This window comes from Empidonax traillii, unplaced genomic scaffold, assembly GCF_003031625.1.
Source record: "Empidonax traillii isolate 1590-97213 ecotype Southwest subspecies unplaced genomic scaffold, ASM303162v1 scaffold126:size1624879, whole genome shotgun sequence".
Lineage (NCBI taxonomy): Eukaryota > Metazoa > Chordata > Aves > Passeriformes > Tyrannidae > Empidonax > Empidonax traillii.
In genome coordinates, this window is record NW_020955319.1 from 1,477,244 (window position 1) to 1,490,871 (window position 13,628).

General features: G+C 36.3%; 1 protein-coding gene across 50 annotated transcripts in view; it reads left to right on the forward strand.

The window, feature by feature from the left end:
- RIMS2 (regulating synaptic membrane exocytosis 2) overlaps window positions 1-13,628 on the forward strand; it is a 449,434-nt gene that overhangs the window by 388,591 nt on the left and 47,215 nt on the right. For 28 of the 50 annotated variants that reach the window (XM_027883430.1, XM_027883435.1, XM_027883443.1 and 25 more), the window contains one exon: window positions 8,795-9,012. The exons of 9 other annotated variants lie outside the window; for them this stretch is intronic. In XM_027883430.1, coding sequence (XP_027739231.1) covers window positions 8,795-9,012 — 218 coding nt within the window. Of the gene's footprint in view, window positions 1-8,770; window positions 9,013-13,628 lie in introns of all 50 variants that reach the window. 13 more of the 50 variants (XM_027883453.1, XM_027883456.1, XM_027883459.1 and 10 more) reach the window with 1 other exon arrangement.

Genomic DNA, 13,628 nt, shown 5'->3' on the forward strand with positions numbered 1-13,628 from the left:
GAAAATTTATCAACAGTAGATGAATAATAATAATTTTCAATTTCCTTAAAACTTTAAATTAAAAGATTGTTATCAGTGATATTTTTATACAAAAAATATAGTCAAATATTCTATCAGAGATGGTGAGAACTTTTATCAAAACTCTCTGGAGTCCTGTGAATAATTCAACTGGTTTGGAAACAGCCGTTACAGTGTTTTTTCTTCATTGCTTATTTGTTGTGGCAACGCTTGGTAAAAAATCCACTGTCTGACCCAAAATCATTTTGAAGTTTGTTCCTGTTTCAAAAAAAAAGCATGCTAGAAATGATATGGAAAAGGCTATACATTTATTAATTTATAATAGTAAAACAGTGTGTAGAGCTTTATATCTAACAGGGAGAGTAGGAAACAGTTCAAGTCAACCTATATACTGTAGCAGGTGAGGTATTTGTATGAAAGAGACCTTTGAAAAAGAAACTTCATTTAAAGATATTGTTACTCTTATTTTGAGATGTGGCCACAAGTTTTCTCTAAATAGAACTATACATAACGAAAGAGATTATATTCAGTTCTCTATTTTTCCCACCAACTTTCTTGTTATAATTTCAAGAAAATAAATCTAATAATTAAGTCAGTCTGGTGCCTATTAGAGATTTATACCTACAATGTTAATAGAATGATCTTGACCAAGTGGATCTCCAGAGACTAAGTCATTATAATTTTGAACCTGCAGTGTCTCTCTTTGATTTGAATTGGCAGATGAGTATGTGCATTGGCCGGAAGCATTGTTCCCATGGAAATATTTTTTCCTACATCACAGCTGTCCCCATAATGCTGTTTATGTTAAATTTCTGCAGTAAATTAATGAAATGAGAGCCTCTCTGATTGATTTAAAATGTCTATTAAGAATGGGATTAAAATTCATCTCCTGCTTGTAAAAAGCTGTCTTTAGTGACAAAGTCTTTAGTGGATCTTTCAGTCTCACAAGAGATATGTATTAGAAAATATCTATTAAAACAATTGAAATAATTTCCTTAGGACATCACGGCACATAGCTGTACTATACACTTGGCAAAGTGGAGTTTTGCTACTGCAATGCCTTATTTTTTTTTTAGGGATCATCACCAGAGAATGAAGCTGGAAAGTAGTAATATTGACTTTTCTTTGGAAAATAAAGAATTCTGCAAGGTCCACCAAGTGACCAAAGACTAAATCTGATTCTCTGATACATACGCTTTTAGCAGAGCAATGAGATTACAAGTTTTAATTTCCAATAATGCTGTAAAGACAATTGCAAAAATACAAACTGAATCCTCAAAAATCCTACCAATATTGTAGAGTATAATGGATTGTATTGATATTTTTCCTTCACATTTAAAAGAATTAATAATATTGTAGATTGAAAAAATATGTGTGCTTCATAATACTGGTTTTAGTAAAGTTTAGTCATTGATAAGTGAAAAAAATAAATCAAGTTTATCATAATATTTTAGTCTGTGAGTCATTGAAACAGATAGAATAACATATTTGTTTATTCTTTTCAGAATAAGTGAGGTTCTTTGTAATTTGCTATGATTACAAAGTCACTGGGTGTAAAGGATTCTGTACTGATCCTTGTGCTGCCTTCTGCCAGACTGCTATGGTTCAGGGCCAGGGCCTGATTTAAAAGTCAGTTTTATATGGCTTAAGCAGTACATTACTACTACAGAACTTACTATGGGGAAGAGGAAGCTAAGTTTCAGGGCTGGAGTTCCTGTCGTTGGGACTTATTTTGAGCTGGAAGATGGATTGTGATATTATTTAACAAGTGGGGGAAAGAGAGATGTTCACTTTACAAGTGTCTAATTATCGTTTTGATAAGGAGAGAAAAATGAGGTGGTGGCTAAGGATGTCTGAAAGGATATGATCTGTGTTTCTTGAATAACCATGTGTCCTAAAATTTGGGTTTGGTCCTCTCTGTGGTTTGTATTTGTTGTCTACAGAAAAAGACTAAGTCAGTGTACTTTCTTAGTTTAGCTTTTCTCATTCCTGCCTGTTGGTTTGCTTAATGTACAGAAAGAATGGGCTGTACTGCTCTGTGCAATGACATAGGATGCCTGCAAAAATCTTAATGAGGTTCTTTAACCTGTGGGACTTCATAATTGCTTTTTATAGCAGTCAGAGATTCCAGGGGAGTTATTGTCTTTAGTCCCTCCATTCCCATTCTGGTTAGTTTGCCACATACTGTATATCTCAAAAGCATAACGACTCCTGGGTGCCAGTGTGGTTTTTTAGTTTGTGTTTTGGGTTTTATTTTTGTTCTTCTGGCCTAAACAGAAGATTCCTGAGGAAATTTGGCACTTACTATACTAATCAGCCTCTTTCTGTAAAAGGTTTCTTTTTCTGTAGACAAGAATCTGACCAAGATGCCTTCCAGCTTCACAACTAATTCAAAAGCTGCAGCCAAAGACTGCAGGTTTTTAACTACGGCAACAGGACGAGACTTTCCATTTAGTACATATGAAACAATGAGGATTTGTTGTGTCTGCACCTGCTTCATGGAAAAATATAACAGCCAACAATATTATCAATTAGTTCTAAAATTAGAATTTTCTTTTAAGATTATGAAACACTGTCAAGTCCATCAGAAACTGTGAGAGTGGATGAAGTTTCTAACTTGTTTTTTACTACCTGACACCAAAAAATGTTGACTAAAACAAGTTTTTATCTAGAATCTGTTTATCTATGATCTGAAGCATTTGCCCACAGTGCAGTCCATCTTACAAGATTTACAAACCATATACTGTCACATACAAAGTGCCTTCAAATCAGTTTCTCTGCCTTTAGGGCAGGATCCTTTTCCTTCTTAGTCAGATATAAAGAAAATGGTCTGCCTAAAGCAGAAGATACCATGACTCAATCAAAGGTCTTCTTGTGAGACCTACTTCTCTGCTTATCTTCTACGAGATTTCCTCAGGCAAATTTTTTGTAATTTTTTTGTAATTCAATACAAAAATTGACAAACTGGGGAGAAAAACATGATAGTTTTTGATTATCTGCTGTAGTAGGAGTCTGGAAAACATTGAACCCTCTGATTTTTTTTTCCATAGAGTAATTGCACTCTCTGGTTTGAAAACAGGTGAGTCTCTGCAAAGACATCTTGAAGATTAATGAGTTAAAGAATCCAGAAACTTAATGTTGCATTTCCAGAAGGCCATGTATAAATGGCAGTTTTGTAGTTGCTTACTGTTTTTCTTTAAAATCATTCAGAAAAAGCTGAGTGGCCCATTGAATATCAGAATTTGAAAACAATCTGATTTGTAGTATCATCAAGGAATTTAAGGTTAAGTTAAGGTTAAGTCTATACCGGTGAGCTATACAGATCCAGGGCAGATCGTTTAAACAGCTTGTGTTCTCTTTGGCACAGCTTTGTGCTTGACATACTGATAAGGTGCCCTTGATTCAGTTCAGGGACAATTCAAGAGATAGCATGGGTCAGGGGCAGTTTCCTCTTGCCAGGATGCCTGAGAAAACACTGTTTGGGGAAGAATGTAAGCTAGCTGTGCGTACACAGGCTGTCAAGGTCAGACAACAGGCCAGAGCCATTTATTAACTGCTATAGTTGTGGCACAACTTCAACGACTGCAAGGACCATGTTAAATTTCACAGAATCATAGTATTTCCTGAGTTTCAAGCAACCTTCAAAGATCATCAAAGTCAAACTCCTGGCCCTGCCTAGGACAGTCCAAAGACTCACACTGTGTGCTTGAGAGCATTGTTCAGATGCTTCCTGAATGCTGGAAGGTTTGATGCTGTGACCACTTCCCTGGGGAGCCTTTTCCAGTGCCCAGCCACTCTCTGGGTGAAGAACCTTTTCCTAATATCCAACCTAAACCTCCCCTGATAAAACTTCATGCCATTCCCTTGGGTCCTGTCACTGGTCATCACAGAGAAGAAATCAGTGCCTGCCCCTCCACTTCCCCTCATGACAAAGCTGTAGACAAAGCTGAGTCAACAGCTCCTCCCAATTTAGTATCATCAGCAAACTTATTTAGAATACCTTTATTATCATAGGTATCAGTCAGTCTGACTCCCTTCAGTTGTCTAGTATGGTATGCTTTTAAGAGTGTTATCCAGTGGTTAGGGTTGTCATACTCCACTGTTGGCTTTAAATTACAAATTTGTATAGATGTCTTACGGTAATTTGTTTTCTAATGTCTTATTTTTCTCTAGGTTGTTGTTTTTTTTTTTTTAAGAACTTTCTGCTTTAGCTGTGAGAATGTATTCCTCTAAAATTTATCTATAGTGTAGGTGACCATAGACAGTTAAAGTTAAGAAAATGTACTGTAAAATATATAGGAAGCTGAATTGCCCAACTGAACAGTGACTATCTGAAATAATTATCAATTGGGAAAATTTTAAAATACTTAACATCTGTCTTAAGTTTGCTTTAAGTAGACCATTTTATTGGATGATCAGATTTCAGTGTTTACATTACACTTATCTGTTATTAGTCATTTAACTTGCATTTGAGTACTCCTTCTGCTTGTTTGTGGAAACACTACATAGGAATGCTGTATTTTTGGCTTGGTGTGCAAAGGTACTTCTCACAACTGAGAAAAACTAGAAAGTGTTTGGAGTGGAAGACTGAGTAGAGTGATTCTTCCTTTTTTGCTGTTCACTGGAAAATTGAAGCAACAGACTAGATACTTAAACAGAGAGCTGTCTGCAGTTCTTGGTGCCCTCAGGTGGTTCCCTGGATTTACAGATAATGCAGGAAGCAATGTTGCTGTGTGAGTTTTGCCCATCACCCCTCCCTTGTTGATTGGTCAAGCCACAGTCAATAGCCTGGCTGCCATCTTCACTCTGCTATTGCTGTGGGCTGTTGGCTGCCACACAGCTGAGGTTGTGTGATGATTTTGTTTTTGTTTCGGTTCTAATAATGGTATGCCACTATGCACATGTTATTTGGACTAGGATAGTTAATTATTTTATTCCCCCCTCCCTCCCTCCCATTTGGCTGCATGTTCTCTTTGATGAGGATATTTTTAAGATTAATATCTTATAAGGCACCTTGAGAACCCTGGTTTTAGTGCACATCTATTCATTGACTCATGCAATCTCATAAATTACTTTTATTTAATGTCAGTTTTAAAATATTGTTGAACTGGATGTGTGTGTGATTGTTTTTATATATGTAGATGTAGACAAAACTTCCAGTAATTTCTGTTTCCTGTTAAGAGAAAAGGTTGTATAATTTACACTCTAAATTTTACTCTGATGTCCAGCTTTCTGTTACCTCAGAAAGGAACCAAACCTGACATACAACACCCAGTTTTTCTGAGAATTATCCATTTCTGGCACTGTCAAAAAGCAGCCTGGGTAGAAGGATGGCTTCTACTGGTGAGAGTATCAAGCATCTATCAAGCATCTACCAAAAATAATTAGTAAATGAGCATTTGGATGGCCAGAAAGGGTTGAGAGTGCTGATGAAGGAAATGCTTATGACAACTCTAGGTTTATTATGAGGAACTATAAACCACTCAGAACTCTTCTTGTACTTATTTCTCAAAGCTTTTTTGTTGCAAGAGGAATTGAGAAAAAACTAAGCCACTGTGATGGCTTTCTCCGGGAGCTGTTTGCTAGTTGGGACTGTAACAAATATGTCTTCTCTGCTGCTTTTAAGGAAGGGGGAAAAAACTCCAAACCTTTAAATATTGCAAATAGATTTACAACTCTTCTGGGCGGAAGAATATAGAAGTTTGTGAATGAACTTACAGTATTAACCATTTATACTAGTATTTGGTATATCCATATAAATCTAAATATGAATCCCTTTTTTCTCACTTGAATTCCCTTTCTTACTTTTCTCAGTTGGTTGAAAGAAGGTGTCTGAATGAAGTCTATGTCACTGTTGGCAAGTGCACACAGCAAAACTTCATTTTGCGATACAGAAGCCTTTAGCAGTGAAGGAGCAAAATTTTGAAATTCACAGTGCTTTCGTAGCTAACTGCGTAGTGAGATTATAGCAACTTTGTTTGCATGCCAACCTGTTTAAATATATTGATTTCTTTAATAAGGGTAATTATTGTAATGCATTCCACTTAAATAGAATTACGCATCTTGGAAAGGGCACACAAAACACCTCAAAAGCACATTAAACTCAGGAAATGGTAACTTCCTCAGTGTAACTTTTGTATGCCTAAGCAGAATTTTTTTTTCCTTTGCTTTAAGACATTTCTTGAATGTTAATATCACTTGCAAAACAATACATTAATTACTGTTTTCCATATGGAAGGAAGCCACTGATTTTCTGGGTATTATTTTTGAAAATTGGATCATTGAAATAGGTTGTTCTGCAAGAAGTAAAAAATTTATTTTCCTCACCAGCCTGTGCATGCGAATGAGGTGCTACAGAAAATAACAGAGATTCAATAAGGACTTATCCTGCAATCTTTCCCCAAAGACATATTTATAAGATCTCTCTCCAGGAATCTGTTTTCGAAACAGTTTTAGAAACTAAATAGCTTTAGTTTTCTACCACTCTGTCTAATTTGAAAGTATTTTTAAAAATATTGAAGAGAGAGAGACCTGACTAAAAACACAGTCACATTAATCATATTTCCTTTGAAAACTGGGGTTAAAAAAAGCATTACTGGATAAGGGGCTCTAATTTTCTGATTCTTATTACAATTTTGCTTAAGATAAAGTTGAAGATACTAGCTATTCCCAGGAATGTTCTTTCTAAACCTCTAGTATTTTTTATATGCAAGGTAGTGTTAAAACTGAGAACTAGTTTCTGTGTTATCTCTTTTCTGTGAATCAATCCCTAAAGGTTTTATTTGATAAAAAGTACGGCACGTGATGTCAGCATGTGCTGTTAACATCTGAGAAGTAAGTTATCATAGTATTGAAAAGACATAGAAATACAATTCCTCTCTTATTGTCTTCCTTGCCATCTTCTTTACCCACATCCTATCCCACTCCTTCCTTGGTGATAAATATGCCAGTGAGAGTCAGTGTGTACTAACATAACAACAAAGAGAGCTAAAAAGGGTAAGAAAAATTATTCAGGTTACCACTGTGTTCCAGTCTTTTGTTATTGTCTGCCCAGGCAAGGCCACTATGGCTCTTTCTCAGCTTTATTTTGTGTCTCTCTATCTGTTGATCCAAACTCTCATTCATATTTTCCCTTGTAACTTCCCTGAGAAGGACACTCGGTATGTTTTTCACTTGATGATAGAGATCTGCTTCTTCTATGAAGTAGCCCTTAGCTTTCCCTGTGGTTTGTAGTTAAACAACAAGCATTTTGTGCCTTCATGCACATGCAGCTGTCAGCCAGAGAACAGAGAAGTACTGCCTGGGTACCTCCCAGACAAATTTAAGAGTTGCCTCATCCCAATTTCCCTTGAATCTGTGGGAAGAAGCCCGGTGATTCCTTTGCTTTGGAGGGCATTACATTAATTCCATAGATAAGTTATTGACAGAATATATATTGCAAAAACTTAATAAAGAAGCAATAAAACCTTCAGGTTTTGAAATAGATTCAGGCCATTATAGGTAAGGAAAAAGGAGTGAGGCTATACCCACTAAACTAAACTAAAGAACTGTTTTCTGAGCAGTAAAACTCTAGAAACAGCCTCTGCATGTATTTGAAAATCTGTTTAAAGAGCAAAGATTTTTTTTTTTTTTAGCCTTTAAATACTGGTGATTTAACACAAAAATAATTTCCCCTGGTTTCTAGAAGTATTGCACTGTTTTGTGGATTGTTTAAAACTGCATCTCATGGGGACTTTTCAGTGAAATGCACTGTAGTGAGAATAATAATAAAGATCCAAGTTTTGTGCAAGAACTTTGTTGAAATAGAAAATTCTCTGTGTATTCTCAGACCCACATGTACTCCAGGGTTTCCAGTTCTGGATATTTGTCCAGACCTACCAGTTAGATGTCAGGGCAAAATTTGGATAAGTACTGCTGTCATCAGTGTAGATTGCCATTTCTGTGGAAAGGAAAAGTCCCTTAGCCTAGTCCACTAGTAGATCAGGTCCCTGTAGGACATGTGAAATGCTACAGCCAATAATCTAGATGCAGACACATAGAGCATGTAAAAACAGTCTGTAAATTAGTACAAAAGGTATATTAGAATTAAATTCCATTTTATTAGTAGTGGTGATCTATGACACATAGCAGCTGAGTGTTGCATGAAATACAGATCTAATACCTGTGTTTGTTGATAAAGAGAGTTTGTTGATGTTTGTTGATGTTTTTTGATAAAAAGCCTATTGGTGTTCATTACTATATGATAACTGAGCTAAACCAGATTACTGAAAACTTACTGAAAACATCCTTGAAATGTCCGAATGTTTAGAAACCAAAACTAGCCTTCAGACTGATATCCTTTTCCACTCAGTAATGAATCAAGTGTCTGTTTCTCAGAGGTCATTTTTGTGTACAGAAGTGAGAAGAAGAGAGGCAGAGCACTGACTGCAGAACTTGAATTCTGCAAACAAAAAGTATTTATATGATATACAGGTGCATATACTTTTGCTGGTAATATATTTTAAATCGTCACTGAATAAGAGCTAATTATTTAAAACAAAATTTTGATGAGTCAAGTATTTTTGCAGTAGACCATAGAAGAACTTAGAATTAAAGTTGCTCCTTTTTACCTCTCAAAACCAAACCCTACCTGTGTGATTAGCTGCTTTTACCCTCTAGTCTCCCAAAACCTTCCATCTGAAACCTGTCCTTTTCTGTCTTCCCCTTTTTACTCTTCTTTGTCTGCACTGTTTATCCGTCTACTGGCTGACAGTGTCTTTACATCCAAAATGCAAAGCAGACAGATGGGCGTCTCAGGAAAGAACATGACTAAGAGCACCAGCATCAGCGGGGACATGTACACGCTGGAGAAGAACGATGGCAGCCAGTCTGACACAGCAGTGGGCACTGTTGGTGGCGGCAGCAAGAAGAGACGGTCCAGCATCGGTGCAAAGATGGTTGCCATTGTGGGTCTCTCAAGAAAAAGCCGCAGCACATCACAGCTCAGCCAAACTGGTAGGAACTAGATTGATTTTCTCTCTCAAATTACCATTTCAATGTACATGATATTTGTGTATTACAGTTTAATCATTTGGAGATCCTGTTGAAGTTGCCTAATCAACGGTATTCTATGGAATGAAGAAAATGGTCAAACATCTTTTTTCTCTGGACATTTACTAAACATTAATATTTTTTTTAGCAAACGTCCTTTTCAGGTTGGACTGAAGCTTTTATTTTCTGTTTGCTGGAACCTACTTAATGCACTCATTCCTTGCTTCTCAGGAACCAACATGAACTGTACTTCTGTTTGGGGGAAGTCCTTACAGCAGTTTGTCAAGGGTCACTGAAATGTTGCAAAATACCTTTGCTTTTGTCACACATAATGTTTGCATATTTCAGCAGGAGTTTTTTTCATATATGAACATGCAGTCTTTTTTTTTAAACAAAACGATTTTCCTGAACGAAATAGTATGTTTTATTACTTTAGTATAACTGTTTTATTGCTTTTTAATTAATTTCTTTTCAGCCTACAAGTGTATTCACCGTTAATATAAATTTTGCTCATTTCCATTTATCTCAATTCAAATTTGACACCGAAATATTCTGCCTAGGAAAATGGAGAGTTTTTCTGCTTTGATGCCTAAAGCATTTAAAATCTTATACATTTTTTCTATTTCTTCCTATTTTGGGGAAAATCCATATAATACACTCTGAAAAGCTCTCATTGTCAATTAAGGAAGCTGTATAGCATAAGTGTATTTTACTTGGGAAAAAAGTTACTTCGATTTGAATAACACATGTATAAAGAGTGTTTAAGCAATTTATATAGTTGTGCATGTATATTATATATTTCAAGGTATATACATAAGCTATATTGTATGTTCAGTATTTAGGAAAAATTGTTGCAATTTTATCATATGGTTCAATGCAAGTTTATAGTGTCCAGCTGTGTGAGGTCCCATCTAAGATCTCCATCGTGCTAACCACCATTCAAGCATGGATAAGAGATTTTTCAGTTCTCTTCCATGGTTGCAGTTTGTATCATGAAACAAAGTGATGAGAGTTTTAATGTACTACTAAATAGAGCAAAACAGTGATTTGTACTGTCAGAAATTGTGGTAAATTTTTACATAAACTTTTGGAGGAGGGGGATTTAAAGTACCTGGAAAGAGTAGAACTAAAAAAAGAAGGGAAAAGAAGAGGGATTACAAACAATGCAGAAGAGGGAGGAGTACCAGAAGAGGGCAGGGAGCTTGAGTGTGTGACTTGAAAGCGATACGAGACAGGGGAATGAAGAAGAGAGGGGACAAAAAGGTATATAATGAAAGCTCTGAATATCATGCAGACAACTGAGGACTCCATCAGTAGGCAAGTCTTTGCAGCAGTCTTGTGTTTTACCAGCTCACTTGCAGATTATGGAAATGGCAGTTTCATGTACATTTCTATTTTCTACAAGTTCAAATGAATGACAGAAAAAAGATGAAGTCACCTTTAGACAAATCTGGGAAGTGTCTGGTTGGGCAAGAAAAAAGTTAACCACTTGCTCATCCAGAAAACTAAATTTTACTCTTGTTTTAGTGTAGGGTTATGTAACTGTATTGATATATTTGATTATGAAGCAAAATACAATGCACTACATTACCATTTCTGATCTAATCTGGCGTCTCATACTGTAAGAGCTATTAAATGAAGGATGGCAGCTCTTTGTACAATGTTCAAGGATGTCTCAGCACTAGAGAGAATCTATATTGTGTGGCTGGCCTAGATTTGATTTAAATATTGCTCTTAGTTATTTGGTAATTTCAATCTAAATTCTTCTCTCTGTAATATCTAATCAGTTGCCCAACAACTGATTAGATGCTTGTCAAGGAAAAATGTGAAAAATAATTCTTTCAGAAGTACTCAAGGTCTTTTGACCCATTGACTGTGAATAGGGTGTTCTGAAAAACTGTTGAATAAGGAGGTGTATTTTAGCACTGTAAGAATAGCAGCAGAAACCAGGGGAGCCTGCATGGCTCTGCTGCGCATCTCTCCTGCCTCAGCTGTTCCCTGGGAGATGTCTGTGCTCAGGGCTGACCTGTGCCTGGCCCCAGTGACAGCAGCTAGTGCACCTCCTGCTGCTGTCTTCTGAAAAGGCCCCTCATGTGTTGGTTGGATATGGGGATAGGGGTTGTTTTGTAGAGCTGTTACTGCAAACCAGCTCCTGCTGCCCTGTTTGACTGTGCCCCTGAGGGGCCTTTTTGGTGGCCACATGTGGCTGCACCTAACAGGACAGGCACATGCATTGTTTAAACAGCTGGGTCATGCAAGCACACAGGTCATGTGGTAAGCAAGCTTGTGGCCACACTTCAGCCCCTGGATGAGGTGTGTGTACGGTACTGTGGCTCTGGTGACACAAGGTGGTGGCCTTTTGGGTGGGTGAGGGTGAGATCCTGCCAGGAAGAAATGTCTTGCATGTCTTAAGCTTCCTTCACAATGAGAATGGTGAGACACTGGGACAGGTTTCCCAGAGAAGCTGTGGATACTCCATCTGTGGAAGTGTTACAGGTCAGATGGAATAGGTTTTTGAGCAATCTGATCTAGTGGAAGGTGTCCCTGCCCATGGCAGGGGAGTTGGAACTAAATGATTTGTTGAGGTCCCTTCCAATCTAAACCATTCTGTTTCTACCCATTGGTACATCTTAAAGAAAATGTTGGACACCAGTGCTGTACACTAATGCCAGAAGACTAAAACTTGCAATTAATACATTTTATTAATTTATAAATTTCTCTGGTTTGTCTCATCATGTTCCCATTTTCAGATGGTAAGTGCCTGCACAAGGAATCATGTATTGATACAAGCTGAGATCAAGACTCTAATGTTCTGTAGATGACCTGTAGGTACAGTTTTCTGAAACTGAGAGGCAGGGCATACTCAGGTGGCAGTGGTCCCGTGTAGAAACAGGGTCGAAGTATAAAGGGTTCTTAGGTAGTTTCTGAAGAAATTACATAATTCAGTGGATCTGCTAAGTATCTCCTTACATTTCAAGTTTGAAAAAGCATACCAATACCAGAAGATAATACTACTTCTGTAGAAAATTGTGATCATATTTATAGCAATTAGGCTTTTATAAGCTGTGTGCTCATGTGGAAGTCAGTGAAGAAATGCCTATCTGTATCTCTGACACTTTTTTCCAAGTGTTTTGTAAAGTATAGTTTTATTTCAGTGCTTTTCTTAATTCATATTTTATAACTAAAGCTATGCCAGAAATTTTTTTGAAAGTAGGTCATCATAACTGTTTTCAGGACTGTGTATCAGATTTACAGTACATGCCTTAAAAGGTCCATTTTTAATGTCCTTTCAAAATATTTTAATATAATATCTTGTTATGTGTCATAGTATTAAGAAATTTACACTCAAAATACATAAAACATTGCATTTTTTATTCCAGTCTGTAATTCTTTTAGTATATTCAGGTATGAACAGTTGTTTTATGGGTAAAGGATATGTTGATTTGTTTTTATAGGTGGGAGCAAAATGAGTAATTGTAAAATAATTATAATCATAGAATCATCATCATAATAATATTTGTTACATAACAACAAGGTTTAAATTTCATTCAACTGTGGCTAGCGTATATTCTCCAGAACATATATAGTGTATATTCTATCCAGAGAGAGAATATGGAATATGACAAAAACCTGAATAAGCAATGATCTTTTCTCCTCAGACATTTACAATCTCAAATGCCCAGAAATTGCTAATCTGGTAACTCTGCTGACCAAGCTCATCAAGGATAATGGAGATTTAAAAAAAAAAGCAAACCACAAACAAAAAAACATTAAAATAACAATTCAAGAAGTTGTAAAGATCTGATCTCAACATGGGCAGTAGGAATGGATCTTTTCAAATTATTGTAGCAAGGAAATCCAAGTGTGCTTTCATATCCATTACTTGAGAAGACCTTCAGTGGTACTCTTTGGATCACTATTGTTAAGTGATAAGAAAGTGCAGAAAGTATGTCAGTCTTAAGAGCATTTGAATGCAGAAAACTTGAATAAGAATAGATGAGACTCATTGTCCGGTATCTATTTGGGCTTAAAAGAGAGTTGCAGTTTATTTTTTTAGAAGTTCATACTTCTTTTAAGGATGTGTAATATTTTGTTCATATTATTTAATTTCATGAAAATTTTAAGTGTGAGAATATACAGGATCAGTATTTTGTGAACTGACTTGGCTTATTTCACAGAATACAATATGCAAATCATAACAATGTTGGCCTAGCTATTCATATCTGGAATGCAATCATTTTCCTGCTGGACAACCCTAAGGAAATTGATGATTGGGCTTCCATAGACATGCAGATCTGTAGTTCTCAGTTATATTTCAATAATGAGTAAAATCGTTGCCCTCTTGTGATTATACAGTCTTAGATGTCCCTTTCAACTTCCATGAGCTCCCTGGCAGGCAGATACCTGGGTGTCTTGACTTCCATTATTTAGCTGACATTTCTCCTTTAGCTGGGAAAATATTTTGTGTTTTCTTCAGTTATTCAAGATCTATTATGTTTGTAGGCTGATTATATCCAAAAGCTAAACACTTTAATTTATGTTTTCAGAATCTATAGCACTCCATGGATCACACATACTGA